Source organism: Mus caroli, unplaced genomic scaffold (assembly GCF_978045245.1).
Source record: "Mus caroli unplaced genomic scaffold, Mus_caroli_1 scaffold_1, whole genome shotgun sequence".
Classification (NCBI taxonomy): domain Eukaryota; kingdom Metazoa; phylum Chordata; class Mammalia; order Rodentia; family Muridae; genus Mus; species Mus caroli.
In genome coordinates, this window is record NW_028227256.1 from 178,714,658 (window position 1) to 178,725,289 (window position 10,632).

A 10,632-nucleotide genomic window follows, 5' to 3' on the forward strand; every position below is an offset into this window, starting at 1 on the left:
AAACAGACGGTGACATTATCAGATAATTCCAACAAGAGCGAACAGTATTGTTGAGAGGCAGTGGCCCCACAGACAGAAATCTCAGTCTGTGTGACTTCCAGACAGCTCTCTGTGTCCTTTCTTAGACAGCCCCTCCTCAGGGCGCAGGGGCTTGTCTCATGCTGAGTTCCCAGGAGGTCCCAGGGGTGTGACCTTTCTTGTCCTTCCTCCCTGCCCCCCACCCCAGGGCCAACTATAAAGAAGGCCAGTGCCAGCCCTCCGCAGACCATCTAGGTCCCAAGAACTTTTCAGGGCACTTTTAGGGACGCATATATCCACGATTCCTCCTGGGACAGCGCCATGAAGTCCCTGTGGCTTTGCTGGGCACTCTGGGTACTACCCCTGGCTGGCCCTGGGGCAGCGATGACCGAGGAACAGGTCCTGAGCAGTCTACTGCAGCAGCTGCAGCTCAGCCAGGCCCCCACCCTGGACAGCGCGGATGTGGAGGAGATGGCCATCCCTACCCACGTGAGGTCCCAGTATGTGGCCCTGCTGCAGGGAAGTCACGCTGACCGCTCCCGAGGCAAGAGGTTCAGCCAGAACTTTCGAGGTGAGCTCTTCCTGCTGTCCCTGGTCTCTAGACAGGGCAGACTGACCATGCCCACTCTGGTGATGTGGACCCTTTCTTTGTGTGTGTGTTGAGGGGTGTGACCATGTCCTGAGGACTCTCAGGGCCAGGAGAAGGTCAGGCTGGAGAGTCTGACAAGACCCAGACTCAGAGAAGAATAGAACAGGGCAAAACAGGATCATAGGGTATGGGTAGGTGTAGCAAGGACCCAGTTCTTCTGGAGACAGTAGTGTGACTTCTCGTGTAACTAGGACCATCTGGGACAGTGGCCAACTGTGTCTTGTGCTATGAAAACTGACGTAAATTACTGGTTGAAGCTACTTTGGGTTAAAAGCAAACAAAACGTCCAGTATTCTGAGAACAGTATAGCCTGCTAGTGAGATGCAGGAGCCTAAATGGAGCCTCTCCCCGTTAGGGCTGGGATCAGACTTAAAGAAAGCCAGACCCACAACCGACCGGGCTTCTTTAAGGACCCTACTCTCTTCAGCTTCATTACTTCTGGGTCCCAAAGTTCTTTGTACTTGGCTGGGGAGGTTTAGTGAACAAGCTCTTGCTGGAGATTTTAAAAAGGCACAGAACTGTAACGGCTCTGTCCTGGTCTCCTCCAAGTACAGTGGCTCTGCCATCCTAGAGGTCTTGTGGTACCTGGAGAGGCCCGGCTGACTCTGTCCTTGTCCACAGAGGTGGCAGGCAGGTTCCTGATGTCAGAGACCTCCACTCACCTGCTAGTGTTCGGGATGGAACAGCGGCTGCCGCCTAACAGCGAGCTGGTGCAGGCTGTGCTGCGGCTGTTCCAGGAGCCTGTGCCCAGAACAGCTCTCCGGAGGTTTGAGAGGCTGTCCCCACACAGTGCCCGGGCTCGGGTCACCATTGAATGGCTGAGAGTCCGTGAGGATGGCTCCAACCGCACTGCCCTCATCGACTCTAGGTAGGGGATGCTGCTGGATGCTGTTGTTGCTGATGTGTGTGTGTGTGTGCGCGCGCACGTGCGCGCGTGTGTTGGGGGAGTTGGGAAGTGAGGGACTCGCCCATGCAGAGGGAGGGGAGCAGCAGATGATAGGGATGGGTACCAGACGGGACAGACTCCTCCTCCAGGGCCTCCCTAACAGCCTGCCAGTCACCTCGCCTGACGCGCACTGCTGTGTCTCAGGCTCGTGTCCATCTACGAGAGCGGCTGGAAGGCTTTCGACGTGACCGAGGCCGTGAACTTCTGGCAGCAGCTGAGCCGGCCGAGGCAGCCGCTGCTGCTCCAGGTGTCGGTGCAGAGGGAGCATCTGGGGCCGGGGACCTGGAGCGCACACAAGTTGGTCCGGTTCGCGGCGCAGGGGACGCCGGACCGCAAGGAGCAGGGCGAGCCACAGCTGGAGCTGCACACGCTGGACCTCAAGGACTACGGGTAGGCTGGAGGTTGGGTGGCTAGGGATGCAATAGACCGGGTCCTCCTCCCTCTCTGCCTCCAGCCGCGCCGAGATTTTGTACCAGCTTAGGTGTGGACTGTGTAGGCTGCCCCGGGAGATGAGCCATTCCTACCTATAATATTTTCCAGCGGTGCGTTTAGAAATGGTATTATAATATTGAATTATAACATTCTATTTCCACTCTCCCTTTCAAGAGTAAGTCTTTGAAGATTTTTAGCTTCAAGCCAGGCATTGGTGGCACATGCTTTTAATCCCACACTTGGAAGGGAGAGGCAGGCAGATCCCCGAGTTCGAGGCCAGTCTGGTCTATAGAGGATAGCTAAAGCTACACACAGAGACATCCTATTTCAAAAAACCCAAACCAAACCAAACCAAACCAAACCAAACCAAACCAAACCAAACAACCACAAAAAACAGAACAAACAACAACAAAACCCATCTTATTAGGCATATACTTTAAACATTTGTATTTGCTACTATTGCGCATGTGTGTCGTGTGTACACTGTGTTCTACTCTGTCACCTTTATATGAGTTCCAGGGATCCAATCCAGCCCAGGTCATCAGTCTTGCATGGCAAGCTCTTTACCTGCTAAGCTACCTTGCCTCCCCTGCATATACTCTTTGTTGTTGTTAAAAATTCTTTATTTGGGGGGAATTTTATTCATATATACAGTGTATCTTTATCATAGCATTCTCTACTCCCCATCTTGCTCCTCCTGATAAGCATTATAGTGTGTGTGTATAGGTGTGTGTGGGTGGGTGTGCATATATGTGGTATGTGTGTTGTGTGAAATATGTGTGCATGTGTGTATGTGTGGTATGCGTATGCATGTGTGTGGTGGGGTGTGTGGTATGTGTGGTGCATGTGGAATATGTGGTGTATGTGTGTGTGGTGTATATGTGTGTGTGGTGTGCATGTGGTGTGTGATATGTGGTGTGTATATGTATGTGTGGTATTGTGGTATATGTGTGTGTAGTGTGTATGTGTGTGGGGTGTGTATGTGTGGTATATGTGGTGTATGTGTGTGGGGTGTGTATGTATGTGTGGTATGTTTGATGTATGTGTGGTATATGTATGTGGTTTGTGTAGTATGTGTGCATGTGTGAGTATGTGTGGTGGGTGTATGTGTGGTGTGTGTATATGTGTAGTATGTGTGGTGTGTGTATATGTGTGTATGTGTGGTGTGTGTGTATATGTCTGGTGTGTGTAGTATGTGTGCATGTGTGTATGTCTGGTGTGTATATGTGGTGTGTGTATGTATGTGTGGTATGTGTGGTGTATGTGTAGTGTATATGTTGTGATGTGTGTATGTGGTGTATGTGTGATGAGTGTAGTATATGTGTGTGTATATGTGTGGTATGTGTAGTATGTGTGCATGTGTGAGTATGTGTGGTGGGTGTATGTGTGGTGTGTGTATATGTGTGGTGTGTGTGTATATGTCTGGTGTGTGTAGTATATGTGCAAGTGTGTATGTCTGGTGTGTATATGTGGTGTGTGTATGTATGTGTGGTATGTGTGGTGTATGTGTAGTGTATATGTGTGATGTGTGTATGTGGTGTATGTGTGATGTGTGTGTATATGTGTGGTATGTGTAGTATGTGTGCAAGTGTGTGTGTGGTGTGTGTATGTATGTGTGGTATATGTGTGTGTGCAGTGTGTATGTGTGGTGTGTATGTGTGTCTATGTGGTGTGTGTGTGTTTGTGGTGTGGGTGTGCTTGTTCTATAGCAGGCATGTGGTGGTCAAAGGATGACCTTGAATGTCAGTGTCTACCTTAGGTCTTGTTTGAGAGAGGGGTTCCTTGTTACTCAGCATGAAGTTTGGCTACAAGCTTCCGGGGGTTCTCCTGTCCCTACCTTCTCTTTTACTTTAGGGTCATATTGATTACTGAGGCACACTACCCTGCTAGCCTTCTATGGGCACTGGGGATTTGAACTTAGGCTGCTCTCATATTTGTGCTCTTCCCCCATTGACCAATCTGCCCAGCGCTTGTTTTGTATTTTGAGGCAAGGGTCTCATAAAGCTCCGGCTGCTCTTGAATTCTCTACACAGCTCAGGATGACCATGAACCGCTGATCTTGCTATCTTCTCCTCCCTAGTGCTGGGGTTGCAGGCATGCGTCACCAGGTCACCAGCAGCATGCGCTTTTAAAAGACCTTCTTAGTCTCACTACTATGTAGTTGGCCGGGAAGTCTGTGTAGGTCAGTCTGGCCTCAGCTTTACAGATCAGTCTGTCATTGCTTCCCGAGTGCTAGGGAGATTAAAGGCAGGCATTACCATGCTCAACTTCACTGGGTATTATAGGAAGCCAAGTATGGTTTAAAGCTTCTAGGAGGGTGTGCATAGTTCATATGTACAGGCTGTACCATTTTGGTATCCTTGGGCTTTCTGGACGCCATCTCCCATGGACACTAGTCACTGAGGACAAGTTGCTTAAGATCAGGCCTTTGTCGTGAAGTTTGGTTCTATCTAGCTCTGCTTTTCACTTGTTCTCTGTCATGTCACTGAGCACCTTTGGGTCTCAGAGTCCTCAGGTATAACAAGGCTAAGACTACAACTCCCTTCAGGATTCCTCTGAGGATGAAGTACAAATATCACCCTAGATAACACATAGGCCATACTTAGTCCTGGCATACCAAGACTCTTAATAAGCAGTAGCTCACCTTATGTTCTAGACATTTATTTGTTCTTTAATCTTCACAGTGTTCTCTTTGAATACCTTGGGAAATGGTTGGTAGGACTCCCTCCCCTGCCCTGTCAGGTGACCTTTGATCTCTCACCCCTACAGAGCTCAAGGCAATTGTGACCCCGAGGCACCAGTGACTGAAGGCACCCGATGCTGTCGCCAGGAGATGTACCTGGACCTGCAGGGGATGAAGTGGGCTGAGAACTGGATCCTAGAACCGCCAGGGTTCCTGACTTATGAATGTGTGGGCAGCTGCCTGCAGCTACCTGAGTCCCTGACCATCGGGTGGCCATTTCTGGGGCCTCGGCAGTGTGTTGCCTCAGAGATGACCTCCCTGCCCATGATTGTCAGCGTGAAGGAGGGAGGCAGGACCAGGCCTCAAGTGGTCAGCCTGCCCAACATGAGGGTGCAGACCTGTAGCTGCGCCTCGGATGGGGCGCTCATACCCAGGGGGATAGATCTGTAGTCTCCCTGTCCAGAGCTGTATTCTCAGTGAGCTTGTCCTAACTTAGTGCTCATGTCTGACCTTTGCTCTGCAGTCTTGGTTTTCTTGTCCATCACCCAGTTTAAGCACTTACATGGGTAAATCATGTCACTCCAGTAGGACACACTGACCCCACTTAGCCAAGGACATGGCTATGCAGTGAACAGGTTCCCAGCTGAGTCTGTTTTCTGGCCAGATCTCAGCTTAATGTGCAACAAAACCCTACGGTGAGAACAGGGGAATCAAAAGCTCATTTACTCTTACACAGTGATTACTGGCATCAGCGTACCATGACAGGGATTGCACACAGCAGTCTGGGAAGGAGACATCTCAGAAGCCTGCAGCAGCTCCTTGTACAAAACAGTTGTTCCCATTTCTCCTAACCTTAGCCCTAGACAATGGCTGTATAGATTTCATGTGTGTGACTGCTTTTCAGTTGGCCTTGGTGTTCATGGTTATTCTATATTATTTGATTTTCCTACTCCTTTCTCCTTCTGCCCTGGTGAATTCTATGAAACTAGATGTTCCTTGATGTAATGATTCTTAAGCAATTAAAAAGTTGAGGCATGGGACACAGCACAGCACAGTCCTGATGGCTCAGGTGCATGCTGTAGATGTATTCTGTGTGCTCTCATCTTGGAAACAATGCAATAACTTCGCAATGTTAGTTCAGATTAATGTTTGGCTTGCAAAGAAAGTTTGAAGAAATTATTAGAAAATGAAATAGAGCCAACACTGGGATCCCGAAAAGGAAAAAGCTATTGAAGTTATGAAATAAGTTTTGCACAAAATTTGAGAGTGGTTCCTGGATAAGCAAGTATAGAATACATAAAATCTTATATTAGTAAAACTAAGTCAAAACACCGGGACTCTTAGGAGAGTCACTGTGTGCAATGTGCAGAAGCAGAAAGCTAGAAGAACTGCCGAGTTAAGGGTGAACCTGAGTCTTTCTGGCCACTGCCTGGCAGCTTTGCCCATGTCATTTATTATCAGATCTTCATGGGAAAATGCAAGTAGCTGACTTCGGAGCTCTGAGCTCTGGAGTATACTAAGTCAAAAGTTAAAGTTTAAATAATGATAAGTTTGCAATAAATATTATTTTGGCCGGAGGCCTGGGAATAGGGAAAGCTTGAAACTCTGGGGGAATAATTGTAATTCTTGATTCATTGTGTGATGTGGGTATTCTTTTGAATTTGATTTGGCAACAATTATACAATGTCTTTTTTTCCTATCTGCATTTGGAGTATCAATAAAAGACTGGGGCAAGAGAAAGGAGAGAGAGCGAGTCTATCGAGTGGAGAGAGAGTGGGGTGTGCATGCAGTGTGCATGAGGTGAGTGTGGAGTGGAGAGAGTGTATGGAGAGTGTGTGTGAGTGAAAGGGGAACACACAGAGGTGTGTATGAGCATGAGAGTGAAAAGAAAATTGCACAGGAGAAAAGCAGAGTGTGTACAGCCTCAAGCTGCAAATAAGCAAGCAAGAAATAGAACACACACACAGAGAGAGAGAGAGAGAGAGAGAGAGGAAGAACAACTTTAAGCATTGAAAAACTGCCTGTCAATTTGTACTCGGAAAGTTGTCTATGTCTGTTTATTACGCGCCTTCCAGATATCCCTGCTTCCAGTTGAGAACTACGATCCTGTGTCAAGGCTGGACCCCGACAAGCGATACTTAAATTAATTTACACAAAACAGAACAAAGCAAACGGAACTCCAACACGCCCTAGATAGGAGAATATCTGGAAAGAGCCCACCAGGTACTGACCCATTCCAGACTTGTCTTCCTCTCTCGAAACAAGGTCTCAGTATGTAGCCCAGGATGGTCTCTAACTCAGAACCACTCCTGCCTCTGCTTTCCAAGTGCTGAATTAGAGGCATTCACTATCATGATCAGCCCACCATAGACTTTCACAAATACCCTGAGGCCCTGGTTCTAAAAGCACTAAGAGGTGGGGAAGAGGAAGAGCTATAGGCTGGGATGCTGGTCAGGAAGTCAAATATTTAGCTTCCAGAGCTGACCACAAACAGGCGTCTCAAGGCAACGCAGAAACCTATAAGTTACTCAGGTGGCTTTAAAAAGGAGCAGTGGTTGTACCTGGCGGTGGTGCCGCACGCCTTTAATCCCAGCACTCGGGAGGCAGAGGCAGGCAGATTTCTGAGTTCAAGGCCAGCCTGGTCTACAAAGTGAGTTCCAGGACAGCCAGGGCTATATAGAGAAACCCTGTCTCAAAAAACCAACCCCCCCAAAAAAAACCCCCAAAAATAGAAGCAATGGGCTTCAGCTCAGAAGCACCACGGCCCAGGGAACAGGCAGCCTTGAGCATTGCGTTCTACTCCAGAGTCAGCACGACCCGGGTGCGTTTAACATCCCCCTAGAGAACCATTCTTCAGCAAGAATATACTTCAACACGGTGCCTTTTTCATATTTAGCAAAAAACAACAACAATGAAACATAGATAATCTGAAGAAACAAAGTTAAAGGAAAGCTTTTCACTGTGTCTTACGTCATTTCTAGGACTCTCAACCGAAGGGGATATGGGTAATGATGACAGCATGATCGGATGATACAGGGATGATCAAAGTCTCTCCAGTTTGGAAGCTTGAGGACCACAGTAACTAAGTTTAAATTCCCTATGCAAGCTCTCATTGGAAACTAGTATTTTGAGCATTGCATACACTCCATCTTTAGAAAGGATCTTGACCCTTGCCAAGGAGAGGAGGCTACGGTTGCGTGGTGGGCGAGCATTTGTGGAGCTAGGCTAGGCAATAGTGTGTGTCTATCATGAGTATCACCACTTAAATCTTTGTAACTAAAGCCAGGCACAGTGGTACACACCTTTAACCTCCACACCCAGGAAGTAGAGGCAGGTTCGAGACCAGCCTGGTCTACGAAGCAAATTACAGGTCAGCTAGGGCTGTTATAAAGAGAAACTCTGTATTGAAAGTCTTAAAAATAAACAACAAAAAATAAAATTTTGTAACTAATGCACAGAGACTAGTCCTTTGAATCTTTAGTAGAGTAACTTATTTATGTGCTAGGCTGTTTTTTTTGTTTTTTTTTTTTTTGAGACAGGATTTCTCTGTATAGCCCTGGCTGTCCTGGAACTCACTCTGTAGACTAGGCTAGCCTCGAATTCAGAAATCCACCTGCCTCTGCCTCCAGAGTGCTGGGATTAAAGGCGTGTGCCACCATGCCCGGCTTGCTAGGCTGTTTTTTAAGAAAGCCATCCGTGGGGATGGGGAGATGGCAAAGCACTGGCTACCCTTCCAGAGGACCCAGGTTCAATTCCTAACACAGATGGTAACTCACAATTGCGTGTAACTCAATTTCTACAGGATCCAACATTGTCTTCTGGCCTCTGTGGGTACTAGGCATGCATGCAATACACAGATATACATGCACACAAATTACCCACGCACATCAATAAAAACACTTTTTTTTAAGGTTTATTTATTTATTATATGTAAGTACACTGTAGCTGTCTTCAGACACTCCAGAAGAGGGCGCCAGATCTCGTTACGGATGATTTGTGAGCCACCATGTGGTTGCTGGGATTTGAACTCTGGACCTTCGGAAGAGCAGTCGGGTGCTCTTACCCACTGAGCCATCTCACCAGCCCAAAACACTTTTTAAAAAGGAATTCTTCCCACGGTTGGACAGAGAGAACAGCAGATTTCTTGTTAAGAGTAGAGATTAAATACCCTTTTCTGGTCTGGTTTTGTTGGTGCCTTTTTTTTTTTTTTTTGCTGGAGTCTACAGCCATTTCTAGTTCCTTAACACTAGGTGGCGCTCTGAACCTGTTTGCAAATGAATTCTGCTCTTGCTCTAGGAGCTGGTGCAGAGGCAAGGACCTTTTTGGTGGAAAAGCCAAACTTGTCAATCTTTCTTTGGTCTGTCTGAATTTCCTTAGTTGGTATGAACAAATATTTCTTTTACACCTCTACAGGAAAACCCACAAAACTCTATTTCCTTCTTAAGAGAAGGAAATAATTATAGGCAGTAAGCCAAACCCCATTAGAAGTGGAACTTTAAATTTTTCAATTTTGTATTTGTTTGTATAGTTTTTTTGTTTGTTTGTTTTGTTTTGTTTGAAATAGGGTCCTATTTCTTTTGTAGCCCTGGCTGTCATGGAACTCACTTTGTAGACCAGGCTGACCTTGAACTTAGAGATCTGTCTGCCTCTGCCTTCAGAGGACTGGATCTAAAGGCTTGTGCCACCACTGTGGCCAAGCTTACTCCAGTCTACACTTAGCCACACTACGTATCATTGGTTTGCATGAGATGGTTACAAAAATCCAAAGATGAAAAAATTTCATCAGTTTTGTCTTTAAAATTGGTTATCTTAGTCTGTTCTACATAGGAAATAGTGTTGCCTAATCTTTTGTTTATTTGTTTGAGACTCGGTCCCCAGGCAGGCTGTATAGACAAGGGTGACCTTGAACTTGTACCCCTAATAACCAGCCTTTCAAATGCTGGGATTGCACCATCTCACTGGGTTATGCATGGGAGGGGAAGGAGCCCTGTCCTTCATGCACGCTACTGAATGAGCTATATTCCCAGCCTTCCAACAATAAACTGGAACTTTAATTCATTTTTTCTTTTTTTTTTTAAAAGATTTATTTATTTTATGTATATGAGTACACTTTAGCTGTACTTTTTATGTATATGAGTACACTTTAACTGGTTGTAGTTGCTGGGAATTGACTTTAGGACCTCTGCTTCCTCTGGTCAACCCCGCTTGCTCTGGTCAAACCTGCTCCCTCAGTCCCTGCTTGCTCTGGCCCACAGATTTATTTATTATTATAAATAAGTACACTGTAGCTGTCTTTAGACACACCAGAAGAGGGTGTCAGATCTCATTACGGATGGTTAGAAGCCACCATGTGGTTGCTGAGATTTGAACTCAGGACCTTTGGAAGAGCAGTCAGTCCTCTTACCCGCTGAGCCATCTCACCAGCCCATAATTCATTTTATCGAGGCAGGGTTTCTTCTGTCATATATCCCAGACTGGCTTGGAACTCTCAAACATCCTGCCTCTGCCTCTAGACTCCAGCCATTGCAAGGTCTGCATAACCTGTCCTGGCTTATCTCGCTGAAGTGTTCTAACAAAGACATCAAGATTTAAATCTATTCTAAGATGTCTTCAAAGGAAATAGAGAGCTATTCTCCAAAAACTGTCATATTGGTTCTCCTTAGGTGGTGAGACTGAAGATGGTGAGCCCATGCCTGATATGTAAAAGGCCGGGGTTCCATCTGAAATACTGAAAAAGAAGGAAAGAAAGAAAGAAAGAGAAGAAAAACACAGCTTTCTACTGAACCTAATTTTTGGGTAATAGACATAGATTCCTGTGTAATAAAGGGAGTTAGGGGAGGGCTGGCTGCTGGAGATTGGCCATCTGCCTAGCCTGGGACACCTCAGTACTCTGTCCCATTGTCT

General features: G+C 46.7%; 1 protein-coding gene across 1 annotated transcript; it reads left to right on the forward strand.

The window, feature by feature from the left end:
• The first annotated feature begins 339 nt into the window (after positions 1–339).
• Positions 340–5,178, forward strand: LOC110292254 (left-right determination factor 2). Its single transcript, XM_021159457.2, has 4 exons — positions 340–589; positions 1,289–1,535; positions 1,758–2,003; positions 4,815–5,178. The coding sequence occupies exons 1-4, from the start codon at positions 340–342 to the stop codon at positions 5,176–5,178; spliced, it is 1,107 nt and encodes a 368-aa protein (XP_021015116.1).
• Positions 5,179–10,632: the final 5,454 nt, after the last annotated feature.